The sequence below is a fragment of the Haemorhous mexicanus genome, chromosome 3, assembly GCF_027477595.1.
Source record: "Haemorhous mexicanus isolate bHaeMex1 chromosome 3, bHaeMex1.pri, whole genome shotgun sequence".
NCBI classification, from domain to species: domain Eukaryota; kingdom Metazoa; phylum Chordata; class Aves; order Passeriformes; family Fringillidae; genus Haemorhous; species Haemorhous mexicanus.
The window spans coordinates 102,593,669-102,615,698 of NC_082343.1; the positions used below are offsets into that span (position 1 = coordinate 102,593,669).

Genomic DNA, 22,030 nt, shown 5'->3' on the forward strand with positions numbered 1-22,030 from the left:
GACCTGCCTTGTGGCACTGCCTCTATTTGCCAATTTTTTTATTAGTAAACACATGCCATTCACCTGACTACTCAAAAAACCAAATATGCTTTGTATTTTTCTGAAGGTTGTTAACTAAATTGTGGAGGTCAAAGCACCTCTTTTACAAAAGAGCATCAGGGTTTCAACAAAATTTATTTTAAGGAAAAATAATGAACTCATACAGTACTCTGCCATGAGTAAACTTTTTTTTTCCCCCCAACTGTACTACTTCACTCAATAATTATAAATCCCAGCATGCTGATACCACTTAGAGGGATCAGAATCAGGGATAACACTGTCCCTAGAAAACTGTGGTGGAAATAAATCTCCCCCATCTACAAAGCTGGGGAGCTGTTGTTTCCAGACTGGTTTAAGCAGAGTTTCTGAGGCCAAGCCAAACACAGGCTGCAAGACAAAGGAATCGTGCCCTGCCTCCACCCCCTCCCTGAAGGTTTGGCTTGTGCTCCTTAGGCTGAGTCAGATTAGAGAAACAAATCAGATGAAAACCTAAATTTTTCCCATTTTGCAGGGGAGCATTTGTTGTTTGGAAATTGTTTTGGTGGGAAGGTGTGGTGGTATGTCTGGTAGGTTTTAGTGGGTTTTTGCTTGCTTTTTCACCAGTTAGTTTCAGACAAAATCAAATTATCTGATTCAAACTACAACACTATGCAATGACACCAACAAAATCATTGTTCAATTTTTCAATTACCTATTGAAATGCATTTGGTAAAACGTTCATTCACTCCTGATTACTTAATTCACCTTTCTTTGCCAAGGTATAAATGGGAAAAATCACTGAATTGCACAGTCACATAGGAGGGTTGGTCAGATTTTACAAGGGTGAAGTAATTTGAGGTTTCATTTCATTTACTCTTTAAAGTTTTCAACATAGCAAAATAACTGCTCTGTTAAGGAATTAAAAGACAGTAAGATGCAGGATAACTTTGACCTCAGAAGAAGCAAAAAATACAAATTATTTTACAATAAAAAGGTTAAAAGACCTCTCATCCAGTTTTGACGAACAACTGGGCATACCTGTATAAAAATATGAAATATGATCAACACTGGGAAGGGAAGGACGTACTTAAGCTAGAAGACAGTGCCACGACAAAACTAGATGTGCATAAATTAGATGGGATTATAATTAGGTTGAAAGCTAGATACCTAACTGGAGAAAGCAGTTCAGGAGCAGTTTTCTAATTGAAGAAATAAAGGTAAAACACTCACAGAGCTCACAAAGTTTAGAACTAAATTACTGCATAAACATGTGTGACATATCAAAGCAGATTTTAAAAAGGAGAGAGGAATCTTGAAAATTTTTATTTGAATGAACTTGTTCTTAATTTGATAAAGAATCAGTACTTACTACATAATATTAAACAGTGTTAAAGCACATTATTCTGGAGATGTTGGTACCTCAGACAAAAACTACAGATATTTAAGCAGGAACATTATAACCTGTAGGAAGATTCTGCATAATAAGCAAGAAAGCAGATATCTGCTGACAGGAATCTTGTATTTTAAGGGTAGCCATAATAAAAAGAAACTTACAAAGACAGATATTAATTTCTGAGAGTTGACACCACTTTGAGCACCAACAACTGATAGCTTGCAAAAAGGCACAATAGGAAGGATATAAGAAGTAAGTTTTAATATGGTGACTTGATTCATTTAACATGCAATGAACACAGCAAAAGTACTAATCCAAGTTAACATCATGCAGTCAACACACAGTATAGAGGAGGAGGCTGGCATGAACTACTTCAGTTATGTAATTGTATTTAACAAGAAATGAAACTTACTGTAACTCAGCTCAAGGATTCTTTTTTATTTATGACGTTAACATTTGCTGATCCCCACTACATTTCAAAATTTTTTGAGTTGCCTAAAAATTTATTCTTCTTGAAATAATAACAAATTTAAAGTATTAATATAAAGTTAATGGTATTTAAACCTTCTTCTAGAACAAGACAATGAATATTTTAATTGATACAGCAAATGCAGTAAAATTGTGTCATTCATCTTTCTCCAAAAGCACACAATACTCACTGGTGTTATAAAATGCAGCCAGATTTCTCTAACACCAGTTGGGAGATGAAGTATCAGGAGCATAAACAGCTTCTCTTTGTTTTTATATCAAAAGCTAATGCAGCATAAATTGCAAAAGTTTCAAGCATCTTAAGAGCAAATAATTTTAAGGAAGAGCACTTACCTGAAAAAAGAACCCATCATAGGTTTATATTTGTTTCTATTGACCTTGTCCATATTACTAGCAAGATTATGTGGTAAAAAGCCAGGAAGTCCTATCAGGCAATCAGTGGATGTATGTCCAGAAGTACTGATACAGGCAGGTTTGGTTTATCTCCATTCATTTGCAATAATTTTACTATATAACACTTTTCTGCAGAAATTAGGATTTTAGTACACAAGACTTTACTGGGCCAAAACAATGTTTAGAAACAAAAGTCCCCGCAACTTTGTTGATACAGCAAAGCAGAGCATGGGCCATGTGATGCTGACCTACACAAGGAATTCTCTGTGTCTAACCCTTCCTAACGTGTTCCACAGCTCACCTGTGTGAGCCCACATGCTCTGTCAATTTGTGGAGCACCTTCAAGTGTTATCATCCTCCAGCCATGAGTTTAGATTCCAGTTGTGCAAGTTACTACGATCACACAAGATAGGTAGAATGGAACATGCAAAGAGTCCTCACCCACCTCTCCAAGGATGGAAGTGGTTGGAGATGCACCAAGTGATTGGGAAGCACTCCCTGTTGCCCCAGCTGTGGGGCCATAACCTTTAGATGGTAGGACAAGACAAGCAGCTACACATGGGAACGCCTCAATCTGCTCCAGCAACAGCTGGTCTCACAAGATAAGCAGAATATGGGCAACTGGTGCTGGAATTAGCAAAAGCCATCCATGTGAAGTGTTCCAATTGACCCCATGAAAATTCTGCCTCTTATGTGAGGTAAGAATTATCTTAGGCACATGTAAATTTAAATGCCTGATACATTACTATTTAAGACAATATGAAAAGAGTGAAAAGATAATATTCAATACTCTGGGCATTAACCTAATTGGACTAAATTTTAAAAGTAACAAGTTTTGTGAGCTTTTGATTTAAATTCAGGTCATACAATCTCTCCTGTAAGGCATGATCAACTGGATTACATTCCCTATGTATTTGGTCTCTTCTCCAATAACAGACCAAAGGAAAAAAAAAACCTTATGTGTCTTGAAGTATTGTTCATAGTGCTATGGGTACTACATCTTTTATTACACCTTCAGATCAAAATCCTTCTTTGATACCTCTCTACATGACTGCAAGCATGAAAAATGAAACTATTTCTATGACTTTTTCAATTTGCTACATATGACTGGATTTTTAGGCACAGTATATGCTTTGAAGTGAACATGCATGAACAGTTTTCATTTAAAGATGGCTTTTTACCATATAAGCTTGTTAGGAAGCTCCAAATAAATCTGCTTTTATCCACAAGATCCAGACTGGAAACCACGGAGAAAACCTGCCTTTAAAAAATAAGCATATAACTTTTTGAACAGGGAACTATTCCGTTGATGAATGAACTCCAGACTCAGCTCAGCAGTTATGCCTGTAAATGAAGAGTGCAAACCAAGCTTTCCATGCAATGATTCCATAAGCATCAGCACTGCAGAGTCATACATCTTACATTTGGGGAAGGATCCGTTTGTTCATACTTTGTATCTTCCTTCCCATTTGCTTCAGACTGTTGCAGTTGGTATGATCTGCCTTCAATGAAAGTAATATAGTCTTTGTAAGAGCATAACGGGCCTGCCAGGATACCCATGAAATTACAGTTGTAACTTAAATACTCCAGTAGACTTGGCATGCGTCTGTAATTCAAAGACAAGCAACTCGTGAGATGGATTGTATAATTCTTCAGGATTTCCACAGCAGGAAAAGTCACACTCCATGCTACCAACTCACTCTAACTGCAGTAAAAGCCACATGGACAAGAGCAGTTTGTCTTTTGTAATCACAGCTTGAAACATTCTACACATAGCATTTCTTTCCAATCCATACTGGGCATTTTGAGACAGACCTGAACTGAGTCTCTCCTTGCCCAGCAGAGGTGTTTGACTGAAGCTGAGCCCGAGGAAGGAAAGGGAAGGCTGTTTTCCTAAGTGTTTGTTCAACTGTATTAAGCTCTCTATTTTTCCCTCAACAATTGAATCAATAAACAAAGGTTTGGGTTAACTGGCAATAATTTCAATTAAAGCAAATGTCTCAACACTCTCTTGCCAAAGCAACATGCTATTTCCTAGTGTCCTGAATACAGAACCGAGAAAAGGCAAGTTAAATACTGAAAAACAGAATTTAAAAATGTTTCTTCACCAGCTACTTCACATGTGTACTGTTTACTAGTTTTCTGTCTGATATGGAATTCATTTGCATAGGCTGCATAGAACTTAGAATGTTTTTTCTAAATAACTATAAAATCTACTTCTAGTGATATTTTTCAGAAGAATAAATGTACAAATTAAACTAAAAATATATAAAAAAATGGATCTGTTTGACATGAGCTTGTAAACTCTGTCTTGAACCTGAGCTGTAGAAACTGCACAGAGCATTAAGAAAATACACAAAACATCCCTAAAGCAGAATGTCTGCAAACCTACCTTACAGCCAAACACCTCTGTGATGGAGTCAAGTCTTCATTCTTCCGAAACATTCCTAGGGAAGAGGACAAGAAAAAACAAAGAAAAGCTAAATCCCCCCACATTCTACTCAGCAGAACAAGCCTCATGCTGCAATGTAATTTCTTAATGCCTCGAGCAATTTCAGAGCTATTATGTCACATAACATTTTTGCTGGAGTTGGATCAAACAATTCTTGCTGACAAAATCACAAACTCTCATATCTTCTGTTATATCCAGCAGTGCCTAAACGTGAAATCATGTGGATTTCAGGAAAGCATTGACAACTTGAAAGAAGTGTTAACAAAAACAATTTTCCTATATTAGTTGAGACTTCAAAGTCTGCAGGTTTTAAAACCCTTTATTTCCAATTCTGGAAACAGGACAAGCCCCAAAACATAGCGATTGTCATAGCCATAGTCCCTGCAGTGTCAATGCATAAAATGGACACAGTCCAACAGAGATTTCAGCAATTGGAAACTTATGGCAGACCTCAAGAATAGCTTTGCACTGCAAGTAAAGGTTGTGGCCAAGCTCCAGTGAAGCAGGTATGGCAGTAAAGGGTGCCACAGCCTTTTTGCTGAGCACTAACAAGAAGCTCTAACCCCTGCTAGCAGAAGGGGGCAGTCCAAGTCTAAGTTCAGCAACAAGACTGAGTTTACTTCTTACCATATGTGGCCATTTCTGAAATGCTGGCAACCTATCCCTGAAAAATAGTCTTCAAAATCTCTACTTGCATCAAAGACAAAAGTAAAAGATAAGACTTTCAACATTTTCACTTATTATGAAATACACTAATTCAGGGGAGCAAAAAAAGAGCTCCCTCCTTCAGACAGCCCTGGCTAATACCAGCCAGCACTGCCTGCCAGAATGACCACTTCAGCTCCTCCTGCAGCCTTCTCTAGTGGCTCAGACATTCCCACATGCAGCCATTTCCTGCTGTTCATATTTGCATTTTTTCTTTGCCACTGCAACTACTAAAAATTTTATCCACATAGCTTCCTAAAGGAAATCAAATTTATGGGATCACACTTCAATCATCTTAAGCACTCCAGAGCAGTGCTTAAACCCAGCAGCCAATTTCTAATCAAGTTTGACAAAAGAGCAGGGCAATAGAAGTATGAAATTCTAATGTGCTTTATGAAAATAGGTGTTTCTAGAGAAGATAGTCCTCCTGTCATAGAAAGGTTGCTTTCAACCCCACTCCTTGAAGCCAGTAAATCCACAGAGGGGAGCCCTTATACTTGATCCATGATAAGTTTCAAGCGGGGCCAATTTTTTTTTTAGATATCAAAATCAGTCAGCCTTATGACAAAAAAGATTGAGGAGCTGAGGGGAAGTAAAAGCTAATTTAATTCTATGACTCATGGAAACACTTGTTATCTACAAAGAAGGAAATTCTGTTGTCTTAGTGTGTGACTCCAGTGTGGCCATCATCTACACACACTTATGACTTCAAAACCACACTTGAAGTCTTCAACAAAGCTGAGAATACAGAGGGAGTTACCAACTTGCCACCTCCTCTCTTTCAATATAGCCTGGGAAAATGCCTTCCTTGGTCCTGATCCTTCACAGTCAAACGCTATCCTTCATACTCATTCAAGGCAAGAAACTGAAGAACAAATCACCCCTTAACTTCATGCAGCACCTTTGATGCCTCAGGTTTCAGCTTTTCTATTTTTCAGATACTGTGCTGATTTAGTGTGTGGGTCTGGGCTTCATATTAGGGGATGGTGAGCTCTCTTCACAGAGTAGGAAGACAAAACAATTCCATCTCTAGCTGGGGACCAAGGATGGCTGATGTAGATCTCAGGCCCGAGAGCATAAACACCAGTGAACTGAAGAGAGAAAACCAAGAAGGATGGGACTTCATGGGCTAAAGCTGTAACTGGACAATCAGCTCCAATATCCAAATGGACCAGAACTTATAAAAGTGTGAGGCTCCATGGCCGGTTGTCCATTTTTGTTACAATTTTGGGTTCACCTGCAGTGTAGCCCTGGGTGGGCTCTTGTGCTGCTCAAGGTGGATCCACTGAGGCCTCCTAATAAATACCTATTTTATTCTTTAGCTCTGTCTAGTCTCTGTTCTAGGTCAGCCTTCACAAAGCATCACCTTCTCTTCCTCATCATTACATTTTCACATCTTCTCCTTGCTTCTGTAGCGATGACTTTTATGCTGATAAAGGTACTGAATAAAAAATGTGGAAGAAGCATTTTGAAAGAATCTGTAACCTTTAAGGCCATAATATTAGTTCTCAGGTAGTGAATCTCTGAATTTAATACAAACAAATTTAACACAAAGACACTTATAGATCCCACCACACAGTCAAGTGTCTCAGAGTCTTCAGTCTCTCACAGCCCACACAATGTAAACTGACTGGAGCAGAAGCTTCCCTTGCCATTATATTCCATATAAGTATTTTACCCTGAAGTCAGAAAGAGGAAGCGATCACCCAGTGTGTTCAAAGGAACTTGCATAAAGCCAGATTAGTCATTAAATAAAGGTAATTAGTCAAATGAAATAATTCATATTACACATGTGTGACAAAAAAGGAGGAAAGAACCTCAAACCTGAAATGGAAGAATCTAATCACTGGGATATGATCTGTGGTTTTGGAGAGGTAGGAGGAAAGAAATAGTCTATTTAAAGCAGGTTTTAGTTATGTTATGTATGTAATTGTTACATACAGACATACGAAGTCATTTAAGGCCCAAATAACTTTGTGAGCAACGCACTTGCTGTCTAAAACATACTGCATCCAAGGAAGCCTCGATCAATTTTTCATTTCCCTATCTCAGGAAGGTTTCCCTCCAGCCAGCAGATTCTTTGTGGTCAGGTTAGTGGCTTTCCCTGTTTTGCTGGGTTTTTTTTTTTTAAATGCCTTCTCAGTGCCTTCAAGGCCCATTTATCATCTTAGCATGCAAGAACATGATGATCTCTGTCATACTCTTGAAAGCTTTCAGGAAGCTACTGTTAAGATTTTTTAAATCATAGAAAATAAACATGGAAGAGGTGCTCTTACCTTGCTGCTCATTCAATATGAGATGAATTAATAGATACACATTCACTACTTCCCAGGCCCATGGGAACAGAGACCTGATAAGCCATAGCTGTTACCTACCTACTACACACTGGAGATTAAGAACTCACACTTCAGCAGCACACTGCTGCTGGGGAACTCATGAGGTTTTGTAGCATTCCTTTGGGGATTACAAGAATTGCTTTCTTCTGTCCTAAAGCAAGAGACTACCACAACAACTGCAGCTCCTTCTTACTACCAAATCACACAGCAGAGATTAGAGAAAATGGGTTTTATTGAACATCTGTTAGAGAGGTGAAACAATTTGGTCATTCAAAAACTGTAACTCCATTTTCTCATCTGTAAAGGAGGAAATACTCCTATGATCCTTCCTTGGTAAAAGAGTTATGTAAATCATCAGTAAAAAAATTTTCCCAAGTGGTCTACATCATAAGGAAGTTCTGTCTTCACATTCCTTCTTAAAAGCCCACATCCTAATGGTAACAAACCCAACACCCTTAGGCACCACTACCCTGCCACACAGGCTTTATTATGGGATATTATGACTGCTTCTGAGCTCTCACTACAACAGTATTTACAAGTATTATCACCCCAACTTTGTGGTTAAACTTATCCACTTTTATATTTGTAGGGAAATCTGGCTAATAAGTAACTAAAAATGCCTAGACATAGGATTATATATTAATAATAAACATAGATCCTATCACAGGCTCTGTTGCAATTACAGTAAATTTTTGTAGTTCTGAAATGAATCACCAACTGAGTCCAAATGCTTGTTGTTATCAAAACATTTTTAAGATCCAAAGACAGCCAATAACAGTTTTAGTTGTTATTACCACACTGGCAGCAACAAAAGCAAATACATAGAATGCCCACTGAGTAAAATTGAAAAAAACCTATAAAAAACCAAGAAAATTTACAAGTCTTCATATCCAGAGAGCCATACATGCAAAACACAGGCACAAAAGTATACTTGAAGACTTAGAAGGGGGAAAAATACAGTATCATTCCTTTAACCACTAAGGATACTTATGATAAAAAAATAATTTGGTAACTGATACTGAAACAATAATCACCATGCTGTCATTACCATAACAGAGAGCTCATTTAAAAAATAAATAAAAATCAAGAGGCAGATGGAGACAGAGCATTAAAAGGAAATCCTAACCATAATAAGAAAGTAATAAGTTATGAAATAAAAACCCCGAAACAGCACCACACCATGGCAGTTTCACTGATAAAATTAACAGAAACATTAGAAAGCAATGCTTTGTGTTAAACAGCTGCAAATTTTTTGCTCGAATATAAATAAAATTACTTTTTCTCCCTTAACTCTGCTATTCACCTGAAGTGTTGCCTAAATAAGTCTAAATCTTCACATAACGAATTAATATAGACATCAGCAGTTTCCAAATACTTAAAAACATTTCTCCCTTTAGAATATACATGTGAGATGCCAGGGGTAATTGGCAAAAAAAAATGCAAAGCAAATGTTAACTCAGTGACTACTTATTTTTGGCATTGCTCATTTGAGTAACAAGGAACTGCAAGGTAAGAACTACCAAAGACTGAAGTTTAAAATGTAGATCAGAATACATGAAAGGCATACTCCAAATCTGTTTACGCGTAAGTTTGTGATCCATGCAAACTTCTGGAATGTTTGCATTACACAGCAAGCTTTAAGTACAGTATCACAGAATAGGCTGAATTGGAAGGGACCCCCAAGGATCATCAAATCCAAATTGTATGCAACTTGTATTTAACTTCCCTGCTTAAAAACATCCCTCATGGTAAGAGCACAAGGGTCTAACAGCTACAGGGGTAGCTGTTATTTGTATATGGGATTCCATACTAGTTTTCAGCTTGGAATCAAGCATATCCACTTAGCTAGACAGACACCTGAATATGCAGCAAGAGCAAGTGGCCTTTGTGGCGACATTCGGTTCACTCCAGGACCTTCAAATGCAACCAGCTGAAGATAACAAACTGGCTGCCATGGAAAGATCAAGTCCAGAAGACTGGCCTTTACCAAAAACCAACCTAGCTACCACTGGAATCTTGAAGTTTACCAGGAACTTTCAACATAGCAGCATTTTTTTCCAACTGTTTATTCTCCTTACACTCCTTGGATGTACTGGTAAAAAATGAGGGAAGAAAATAAAGTAATTGTTGTTTAATATAGCCAAGCTGATGAGACTAGAGGTTCAGAGTGCCATTAATCACTTAGAATTATTTGCAACATTATCTCCTCTCCTGTCCCTGTATCTCTAAGTAATTTCTAGTGGAAGCATGTACCTTTGTAGAGTGAACAAAAGCCCACAGACAGCAGGGCTTGTTTTCCTTAATTTATCATGACGGATCCCTTTTAGCTTGTCTAAGAATAAAAAATTTTGCTTTAATGCAATCTTAGTCTCTCCTGCACATCTTTTCTTATCATCTCATGACACCAGACTATCAGCTGCTTCTGAACTCACATTGGTCACATCAACTTTTGAAAGTCATTTTCACAACTGCAACTGTGACCATCCAACTCAAGGAATCTGCTAAACTGCAGACACAACCACAGAAATTTTTCCAATATACTGTTAGTTACTACTCAAGGGCTGACAAAGAAGTTAGAGGTCAATGAGGAACAAAATGTCAAGACTTACACTAAAAATTCAGTATAAAGAAATCCAGAAGAAAATACAAATTATTTGAATTAATTTATGTAGGAAAAAATCTAGTCTATTTCTAGTCTAGTCTATTTTTTTTTTCATGACAAAAGTTAAGAATAGAGCTGACTAAATGAAACATTTGTCTCAAGATTGCCAGGAACATTCACATGTTTGTTCCATACCACCACTCCACTATTTGTGCATGATGTCAGCAAATTCAGAATAGCTCTTTTCCCTAGCAAAATAATAGTAAGAGGAAGCACTGATGCTTGATACTAGAACTATTACTTCCTTATAATAACCTGCTTCCACTAACCTGTGTACTTCAGTTGATTATAGATTGCAAAATTACTACTTCTGAATATATTTTCTCTGGAAGGTAAACATCAATGTCTTTGACCAAGTAGATAAGCCCAGCATTATTTATTTTCATTCAAACAAAAATTTAAAAAGGACTCTAAAAAGGTCTTTTCCCAACTTTTCATGTTCCTGAAAGTTTTTGCCCATAGGCTTCTCTAGACAGTGCCACTTAACAATGGAAAAAAACATAAAACACCAAGAGCACTAAAGCCAGGATGCATGAGACAGAAACACACTAAACTTCATGCACTATGTTAGTAAGCAATATCAGAAAAGCAGCTGTCTTGATCCAGGGGCCTGGAGCTACACTCCCAAATCTTCAACTGACATCTGTAGCTCCAAGTGATTCAAGCTAATTGGACGGATTTATGAGATGACATTTTCAAACTTTAAAATGAAAATTACTCCTTTGAATTTTGAGGTAACTAAAAACCTAGCTATCTTACCCATGAAAGCCAACATTAGGATTCATTGTCACAACTAGGGCCCACTTACCTGATAGACACATCTGACAGGAGAAGACATAAACATAATTAGATAATCTCCCTGTTCACAGCAATCTGTTAGCTGTGAGTGTAATTATGATACTAAACAAAATGAAACACACAAAGGTTTTATAAAAATCAGCATATATGGCACAAACTAGGGAAGTGCTTGAGATTTAGCATTTTAAAACAAAAGGTGCTAAACAGCTGAAATATCATATGCTTTTTCTATCCATCTGTCAGCAACAGAGGTCTCTGAATCTGGAAGTACTTTAGTTAATTCTCACAGTCAATACCCCAGCCCAAATGAGTATCATTGCTCTTTAGACACTGACTCCAGAAGTGTCACTGGTCTTCTGATAAGTCATATCTTCAGCACAGTGTCAGCATTTTCAGAGCTTCTGTATAGAGTCCAAGCCACATTTCTCAGGACTTTCATTAATAAGCATCAATGAAACAACTGAGACACAGAAATTTATTTTGCCTTGAAACACAAAACTGGTCCCAAGTAATTCACTGACTCATGATGAACTTTGGTAAAATTTATTTTGTATGGAAAATAAAACACAGTAAAGAAATCTTACCATCATGAATCTCAAATGCCAAACTAGTGATCTTCTGTGTAATTATCATCATTGGACTGCCATAAAAAAAGGGAAGAAAGAACAATTTAGATACAAAGTCAGGATTTTCTTTCACTTATAAATACCAGGGAAATTTTATATTAGGAGTCTAGGTTAACTACTCTAAGCTGGAACATCTTCAATGCAAGAACAAAGTGTTTAGTTTTTTCACTCAAACCACTGCAGAGTTTTCAATGCAATGAAAAGAATTTAAGCCTTAAATGCAGTATTTGATAACACCTGTCTTTCATTGCTGCATTAGGTTCTACAAATACAGCTGAAGTGTTTCACATGTATTTTGTACTAACATAGTTTATTTTATTTTTTTTTACAGAAAGAAGAGTAAAGAAGAAAGGAGAGAGCAATTATATCAATTGCAAGATACAGCAGCAGTAAGCAAAGGACAAGAAAATTATAACAAAGTTGAATATTAAAATAAGTTATTTAGCTATGTAGACCACTTCCATGGTTTCTGCTAACACCTGATCCTATCTTTGATTTCTCCATTGAGAATTTTTATTTGCTCCAAGTAAACATAACTAGCAAAACAAAAACCCAGCATAATTATGCTGGCTCAAACAGAGTTCACTTAGTTCTGAATTCGGTACACTTGAGTGAATCTCAAACAGTCCAAGAAATATTCTGCCATGGCTATCCAAGTCAGTTTTGTACTGAGAATTTATACCATTTTCATAGTATCCAAGAGCTTTTGCCTGATGTGAATCTCAACATTATGAACCCCCTCCCTGGGGTAGAGAAGCAATGGGGAATGCATGAAGTAAACTACAACAAATTAGAAATTTAATTCTAAATCAGATCTCAAAAAACACATCAGGGGTTGAATTTATCTAGAAGTATCTGAGCTGGAGAAAAAAAAAAAAAAACCCAAACAACAAAACCAACAACAACCACCAAACAAAAAAAACCCACCAAACAAAAAACCCTCACAATAAAAAAATAATGCTGTACAATGGGCACCTAGTTTTGTTCACATCTTGAGTGCACTTGGCATCTTTGTAACATATTAAGTTGGCACAGAAACACAAACCCAAAAGCCATCAAGTCCTCCTTCATTAACAAGGCAGTATTTTGCCATATGGTTCAGTCCATCAAATTGATTTTCTTTTTAGGTAATGGTTAAAATGGTTTCAAAGCACACAATTATTTCAGTCCTCAACATGCACTAAGGGGAAAAAAAAATTCTACAGTACGACCAGTGCCCCAAAATCCTGATACTGACACTAAAGTGACACACAAGGGTCATAAAGAAAGAAGACTAAACAGGAACAGATAGTCTGATAAATCCCTCATACCTTTTTCTAGCATTTAATCTGTAGGCCTGCCTGGTGCTGGCAGAAATCCCCAACTGACTCTAAGTATAATGGGTTTTACTTCTGCAAGCAGACATGTGACAGCATGAGTCCTGCCTGGTGGAAGGATGGAGTCCAGGAGGAGCTCAGTCAGCCCTTACATTAATTCCAGCTGATAAATCTGTCATTGTTATCATAGCAGACCCTGGTATTCTAATTTTTTTTTCCTCCTGAAGTGGCTATTCCAGTACCATCAAATATTTGGCTGAGGAGCAAAAATCTGGAGACTAAAAGAGGAAGAGTCCTTCCTGGCACAGTGAGGCTGTGAAGCAGGATTTTAACAATCCCTTTTAGGTGCTGGCAAAAAGGCAAAGGAGGCAGCTGGGATCTGTTAGTACTGCAGCCAGGACCACACAGCTCTGCACAAGCAATTGCAGCTCCAGCATGAGGGGTCCCCAGCTTTCTCCACTGCCAATGCACTGAGACCTTCCTTCAAATTTTGAGCAGATTTTCTCAGCTTGGGCACCTCAGCCAAGCACTGCATGCTACAAGAAATATCTAGGTAAACACACATTAAAGCTCTTTTGGGGCTAACTACTATACAAATCCATGCCAACATCTTTGGAAGAACTTGATCATACTGGAGCTCAGCATCTAGTTAGGCAACTTTAGGGGTTTTTTGAGCTTACTCTCTTCTCCCAGACGCAGAGAAAGTTTGCTTTCTCTGCCTGTTTTGTAAGTAATCTGTCTCGTGTCAAGGAAGCACATGCAGTGTATGCCAGAGATATGCATACATCAAGCTCCAAAACTGGTTCATGAAAGGGTGGTTTAAATCTGCCATCTCAAACACACAATCAGACAATTGGATCTAGGCTTCAGAACAGCTCTGTCCAGAGCAAAGAGCTCATAAATCATAGAATGCTTTGGGTTGGAAGGGACCTTGAAAATCATCTACCTCCATCATCCCTGCCCTGAGCAGACACCTTTAATTAGATCAGGTTGCTCCATCCAACCCGGCCTTGAACTCCTCCCGCAATGGGATGCTGGAATCTCTGGACATGTTTAGACCTAACAGAAATCTCTGAGCTACCACCAAACCATCAGAGCCCCATCTGAAATCAGTACAGTCCCATCTGAGCGATGGTGTGCTCAAGCTCTACCAATTATTTTGAGAATAAGAACAACAAAGTGCAATTACACTGTTTCCACAGTCTGCTCAGAACTTTGGTCACTGCCAGGCTTGTACACTTTGGCCCTACAGTGAACTGGAAGGGACAGCATCTGAATTATAGTTTCACTAGTAATAGTGAAATTAGGTTCAACATCAGTAAATCTAGTGTCTTTATGCATATGACTGTGCTGCAAGCTCTCATTATAGCCAGTGGAGATGTAGTCCAGAGTCAGGGGCATCTGACAAGTGACCCAGTTCACACTCAGGTAGACACTTAGTGCTGGGTCAGCTGAAATGCCCTCCAGCCTCTACTGTCCACATCAATCACATCTCTGCTGACTACAAGTGGATCTTGGATATCTGGCTTGAAGGCAGACACTTGGATGTAAGACAAATGTAGAAAGATGTTTTAGAAGGTAAGAAGATAAAGATGACAGAAAAGATGAACTCAACCATAAGAGCTTTTGGCTTCAGCGTACAAGTTAATTTTCTGGACTACATGTCTGTTACCAAGAAAGACTGAGAAGTAACAAGGCTAACAAGTACAATTCTATCACAGGTTATGCTAAACTACAAAGACCACTGCCATTCACAGTATCCCTGGAAAGTATATAATGCATTATTTTAAGCAGACTAGCAAATACTTCCCATCTCCTTTTTTTTTTTCCCTCCATATATACACTCTCCTTTAAATCAACAAAAAGCACTACCACAGCAGCAAACTTGTTTTTAAGAAGTGTTGTACTTCACTTCTCTGTGTCTGCAGCAGAAAGACAAATTACCAATATGGTTTATTTTTATTTTGCCCATTTAATTCTGTTTTGCTCCTATACAGTTCAAGTCAAATCTAGGTATAAGTTCATGATATAATACGAGGGCAAACAGACAAAACTTTCTGTTTCCAAGGTCTCTGTGACTACCTCAACATCCAGGTGCCTGTCTCCTTAGCTTTCTCCTCCTGGAACATCTAACATAAAATGAAAAAAAGAAAGAAGCTAAAAGCTAAGTTCCATAAAACGTTCAGATTTTCCTCAAAAAGTGGTATCAGACTGTGCCAGGCAAGTAAGTACGCCAGACACAATTCAAGGTTCATCAAGCTCTCAAGGATGGAAGAAGACACTTTAACAGAAAAATCAAAGAGAAAAAGCTCCCATAACCACCAAACCCTTTATGCCATTCAGACAAGGAACAAGAGGCAATAGGTAACACATTGGTGGTTCTAAGAAGAGTAATTGTTCACAAAAACTCTCAGTTTGTATGAATAAAGCATAGTTACTTATATATTTGCATGTGTGCCAATATGCACATACATGCTCAGCTTTCTCCCAAAGTTTTAAAAGTTGACACAATTAATTGGGGGGAGGGGGGAAGGAGGGGAGAGCAACAAATAAAAAAATCCCCAATAACAACAGATACAGTTTCACTTAGGAGGAAAAGATAGAAAGATTATTTTTCTCCTTACCCAGAAAAATCAGCAGAATACTGTCCATAATCAAAGATATAGACCCTCGTAATTTGGCACACAGTGAGGTATCCTAAAGCGAAAACAAAGCAATACCTGGAAAGAATATGGGGAAAATAAATTTGATTAAAAATCATAAACATTTCTCCACAGAATAAAGTACCATTTCAATACAGTTTAATCTCCAATTATTTCTACAAAATATTACATAATAGGAATCTGTAATTACACTTTCATTCTGCCTGAGGTTTTTTTTGCAATGTTTATTCTATGCAAGCACATACTTTTGTATTTGAAAGTGTGCAATATAAATTCTAATGTCAGTAGCCAAAATACTTATTCACACAAATAAAGCCTAGAATTTACAATTGTAAGCACCACTGTAAAAACTGCAAGTCCTATAAAGAGAAAATTAATCTGTTAAGGGGTTTTTTTGTTTGTTTTGTAGTTCAGATCTAATTTTTGTCTCTATGAGCATAGAAGTTTGGAAAATGATACATCAAATCATTTCCATTGCATGTACTGCTATGCATTCAAACACAACAGTACCACAAATTGTATTGCTGCTGTTTTCAAAGGAACTGAAAAAGGCAAGTAATTTTCAAATACACATATTAAAACTGAGTGAAAAAGGAACAGGACACCTTTTGTCTTCTATTAAGCTGATCCTGAGCAAAGGTAAGAAAAAACACATATATGAACTATAGAAGTGTTAGAACGCTATAACTAGATGAACTATGAAAGTATTGAAATTAGTTTCACATATTGTTTTCTCAACAACGCATTAGTGAGAACTGATCTGCCAATACACCCCACAAAATCTGCCAGATATTCTCTGAAGTCCAAAAGGACAGTGAATGCCAGCAGGAACTTAACTAATCCTGCAGGACTGTATGAACTCTACAGTCTTCATTTCACGCACAAGATGGATGTGCAATCCCTGCAGCAGACTGTATAATGCTTCCAAAATCCAGTTAGAATGAAAATATTCATTCAACAAACTGAAAATCACAGCTAGGACTGGATTTAGGTGAACTAGTGAGGGACACTGCAAGACAACTTTGGTACGTGACTTCCTTTTTCAGATAAATATTCTGCAAAAATTTGTTAAGAAAATCTAAGGTCTTAGAAATTATTCTTCAATCTGACACTTGCAGTTTAACCTTTAACTGAAAAATGTGCTATAAATCATTTAATATTTTAAAGCATCCAACTTTGAAATTACAGGTTACCTTATATATCATTAAATTACATGTGTTTTGGTGAAGAAAAAAAATTAGAGGGTCTGTTTTAGCAATAGTTTATTTTCTGTTTTCATTAACACTCATAATCCAGAAACAGTATTATGCTGGGTGACCAAAAGTGTACAAAAGTGTATGCTGGGTACAAAAGTGCTTATAGTAAGAATACACTGGCACAGGTTGCCCAGAGAGATGTCAGATGCCCCATCCCTGGAAACATTCAAGGTCAAGTTGAATAGGGCTCTGAACAACCTGATCTAGCTGAAGATGTTCCTTGCAGGGTGGACTAGATGTCATTTAAAATTCAATTCAAACTAATCCACAATTCAGTGAAATAAACAATAGTCATCGTGACCAACATGGTAGGGGTTTCTCACAACTCTCAGTTAATACCCACACTGAAGTTAAAGTACATAAATGGAAGAAAGAAAAGCAAAACACCTTAAACTTCTTGATTTGGTTCCAAATTTCAGTCTAAAACAAAAGCTGTCTTCTGACAGAACACTGAAATTTGCTGCTGTTGCAGTCACCAAACATAACTATGAGTCAACTATCTTCCAGCTATATCAGCCACAGTTCCAAGTTACACACAGATTGGAAGATTGAAAAGTTTTAATTGATGAGTAAAACAGGAACTTGCAACCCATACAATGCTTTTCAATTTCCAACTGCATCTCTACACAATAGTCATGCCACATCACATCCCCTGTTCATGAGTCATGTCATGTCACCAGGCAAAGTGCAGCAATATGTTCTCCCCTAAGGAAACTTAAAAGGTTTATGAGAGCTTGCATCATTCCTGTTATTTCTTCTGCAGGTTTGTAGTGCAACTTGCTGATCATCCTAACTCTCACGAAATCCATCTTTAACTAAGGAAAATCAGATAAGATCTGAAAAATGTTTTGAGAACTTTCTAGAATACTCTTACTACGTGTTTCTTACTCTCTTCAACAGAAAATTGAGTGAAGTTTTTCAGAGCTCAACCACATCAAGTTTTACCCAACTATAAACCTTATTACAAGCTTCACAGAAACGCAACAGTTTTACCCAATTTTCTCCACCAGTAGAAAAGCAACTGGTCTTAAAAGTCAATGTTACTCTATACTTGCTTCTCACTGTATAATGTTCTTGTGAGCATAAAGATGAAAGTCTTTCACACTGAACATGAGCAGCTACAAGGAAGTCACAACACAGTTATTATTACAAGTAACTTTTAGATAAACTGACCTGCAATGAACACTGTATGTAACAGAAAGACATAAAAACATTCATTTAAAATATGCCTAATTTCCAGGATCTTTGTCAATACAACCTTACTTTATCTATTAACAGATGTACCAAATTCAGAGATATCTGGAAGACACTGTAGCATGTACAAGAAAGCAGAACATGGTGATATGTTTAACTCCTGATTAAAAGTTAAAAAAAAAGAAAGAAATTAAGCAAACAATACTGGATAGCCTATTATATAAAAGGGCTTTTCTTGTACAGGTATTTCATATAATATTTCAATTCCTTACAATTTTTAACATCTCAGAACACTAAAAACAGTATGCAATATGTTTTACCCATAAAATTTTATCTTTCCTTTAAAAAGAAATGCATCAAGTAAACTACTCAATGTTTTTAGAAGTACATTATAAATGAAACTATACACATAAATATTACAATATATAGAAAATTCTTAGTAAGCAGCCTCTCCATGTACTTCTTTACAGAAGGTGTTCATAAAGAGAACATTCATTTATTTCTATTTTTTTAAAAAACGCAAATTAATCTCTTATTAGCAAATAAAATACATTGATCTATTAACTATTTTTTGTCTAGTCCTGTTTTGACAACTAACATTAATTAACATACATACCAGGAATTTTTACCTGCATGTATACATATAAAACCAAAATACATCATTCTATCTATATGTATATATCTATAGATATAGATAGATATATAGCTATAGAAATATAGATATATATATAGATATATTTAGATATGGATATATATATATAGATATATCTATATATATTTAGATATCTATATATATATATAGATAGCTAGATAGATATAGATAGATAGATATGTACACACACAATCACAGATAGACAGGGTTTGGTTCCTTCTCATTACATGAACTTTCTTCTAGTCTCCAAACATCCTGATGGAACTTGATACACATTTCCTATTACATTTTCTACTGCTAACATTACATAGAATGACTCCTGAAACATCATTTCTGCTAATACAGAAAACTTTAATCTCCTCTCTGTACCCTTCTTATTTATTGTCCTCACAAGTTTAGCACAGCCAACACAATGTTGACAACAGCACTGCTCACTTCAGTGTAAAGTGGTTGGATTTTGTTTGAACAGTTGATTTTTTGTTTTTTTTCCTACAGGCAAAGCACTTTTAGCCAGGGTCACTCCGCACGATACAGCATCATGGTTTAACTCCAGCTGGCAGCCACACCCTCACTGCTTCCACCATACACCCACACCCACCAGGAAAGGGAGGAGTGGGAAGAAAAGGTGAACCTCATGGGTTGAGATAAGCACAATTTATTAAGTGCAACTAGATATCATAATAATAAATGTGTTAATACTAATAATAATAATTGAAATTACACGGAGAGGAAGAACAAGCAATAGAACCCAAAAGAAAAGAGATGCACAGTACAATTGCTCATCACCTGCTTACTGAAGAGCAGATCAACCTCCTTCCAGGTAACTTCCCCCTGTTTATACACTGATCATGTCACTCCATGGTACGGAATATCCCTTTGGCCAGCTCAGGTCAGCTGTCCTGGCCATGCTTCCTCACAGCTTCTTGTGCACCTCCTCACTGGCAGAGCATGGGAAACTGACATGCATCTGACTTACAGTAAGCATTACCTAGCCACAACCAAAATGTCAGTGTGTTATCAACACTATTCTCATAGCAAATCCCAAGCAGAGCAATGCATCAGCTACTAGGAAGAAAATAACACTGTCCCAGTCAAAAGCAGGACATACAGCAGCCATCCTGCCCAGCACATCCTGTGTAACAGGAGGACATCAAGGCTCAGACAAAGTCTCCATCTAACCCAGGATCCAGAACTGTGCCTCCCCACAGCAGGAGCTCAAACACAGATGCCCAGGAATGCAGATGAGCAGAACAAGCACAGAAGTTGCTTCCCAGTGTTCTCCCACACTCAAACCATCAGCATAGATCCAGATTCAAACACATTATCCACGTGCTTAATAACACTCAGCATACTACACCTCTGTCAACTTCTGGCTCCAAAGCACACCCTCATCTTTGCCACCCTCTGTTCCTCCAAATACACTTGAGAAAGAGCTGTTAATCTCAACATCATCAGCATAACCACACACAAATCTGGTAGAACTGAATGAGCCAGCAGAACCCAATATATAAAGCTTCCACATATTTATGAATATAAAGATTACATATGTGGTTTAAAGGCAGAACCCCCATCTTTTACCTGGGCTCCTCAGAAATTTTAAGTTGCTACTCAAGAAAGAACATCCACAAGTTAATTATAGAGCTTTGTCTCTGCTGATGAGCAAGCTGAGCAGCACACAGATCCAGGCTAACATTACAGCCAATGTATGTTATGTTTTTGTATAACAAAGTGTGGGAGTTGCATTTTCATTTTACACTTTTGGGGGACTCAGCATCTTAGTTATAAAATGTACATTCCTACTGTACCTATCTCTGTTTGCACAAAATGCAGCAAAAATAGAACTGTGACCTTGACAAAGGCAGGCTTTGAGAGATGTCATAACAGCTTCTGTTATTTTAGGCTCATCTCATGCAGTAGAAGGACAACAGCACAATATGCTATTTTGCTGGAAGAAAGTTAAATAAACCAAACAACACAGGATGCTTTTTAACCAGCTAGTTGGCACATACTACAGATTTAGCCTTGAAATAAAGGCTTCATGTCCAGTCAAGATCTACTTCTTCCACCATGTCAGGAAAAAGTACTTTTTTTTCTTTAAATGAGTAATTATTCCATTTCAAAAGGCAGACCTAGACACCACGTAACATTATACAGCATTGATTTTCAGAAAAGGTGACAGAATAGCTTCTGAGTTTTCCCAAAAGCTCTGCTGAAAGCTGCTGCATGGGTTTGCTTGTTTATTTTTCTACAGATTATGCCAAATATACTAAAAAAGAAACAAAAAAGAAAAAAATTAAATCCTTGCCTCTAGGGTCAGAACTAAATTCTTATTAAAATCCAGCTATATTAATTTTTTAATTCTAATGATCATAAGCAGTTTGCATTGTTCACACAGAGAAATTCAACTCTGTGCAGTTAGAACACAGAATATTTGCTTAAAAAACTTCAAAGGGAAAAATGTACATCAAAAAAAAGTCCACAGTGTCAAAGCTAAGCATCTAATTCTGCAGTCATCCAGCACAAGCCAAGAGAAATACTGATTAGAATTAGCTTAGTTTTGACTACCTGAGAGCCTCAAGGTAAGCTACTCTGATCAATCTGCTTTTTCTACATGAAAAAGAGTTGCCTGTTTATAATTTTTTAATGTGTTATTGACATAAATAATTGGTATTTCTTAGGAAACAGCAGTTTTATGATGTAAACAATACCAGCCTCAGAGTGTGCCTGCCTCCAAAATACAAGCAATAATAATCCTTTTGCCCACTCAGAAGCTTCTGATTCACAAACTAATGTGTCCCTCCTGATTACTTCAAGTGGAGATCCAAAATGCATTTAAATAAACAGCAAACAAAAAGACAAAACCAGGCTGTCTATGAGCCCATTTCCAGAGAAGGAAGCATTCATGCCATTATGCTTTGGTAATAAGCAATCTGACTATCACATTCCATCCATTTCCAACCCTCAGATCAAGATTTTTGGGTCTGACAGCCATTTTAAAGCAAATTTAACAAGTGGGCAGAGTTCTCCAACACTTGGATCCAACAGCAGCCCGACCCAAGCCGTGGCAGGAGAGCTGC

General features: G+C 37.2%; 1 protein-coding gene across 1 annotated transcript in view; it reads right to left on the bottom strand.

Annotated features, from left to right (window-relative positions):
- Nucleotides 1–22,030, bottom strand: part of MBOAT2 (membrane bound O-acyltransferase domain containing 2) — an 89,250-nt gene that overhangs the window by 15,821 nt on the left and 51,399 nt on the right. Inside the window, exons 4-7 of the mRNA XM_059842847.1 lie at nucleotides 15,813–15,908; nucleotides 11,831–11,886; nucleotides 4,686–4,740; nucleotides 3,716–3,899 (exon numbers count right to left, since the gene is read on the bottom strand). Coding sequence (XP_059698830.1) covers nucleotides 3,716–3,899; nucleotides 4,686–4,740; nucleotides 11,831–11,886; nucleotides 15,813–15,908 — 391 coding nt within the window. The remainder of the gene's footprint in view (nucleotides 1–3,715; nucleotides 3,900–4,685; nucleotides 4,741–11,830; nucleotides 11,887–15,812; nucleotides 15,909–22,030) is intronic.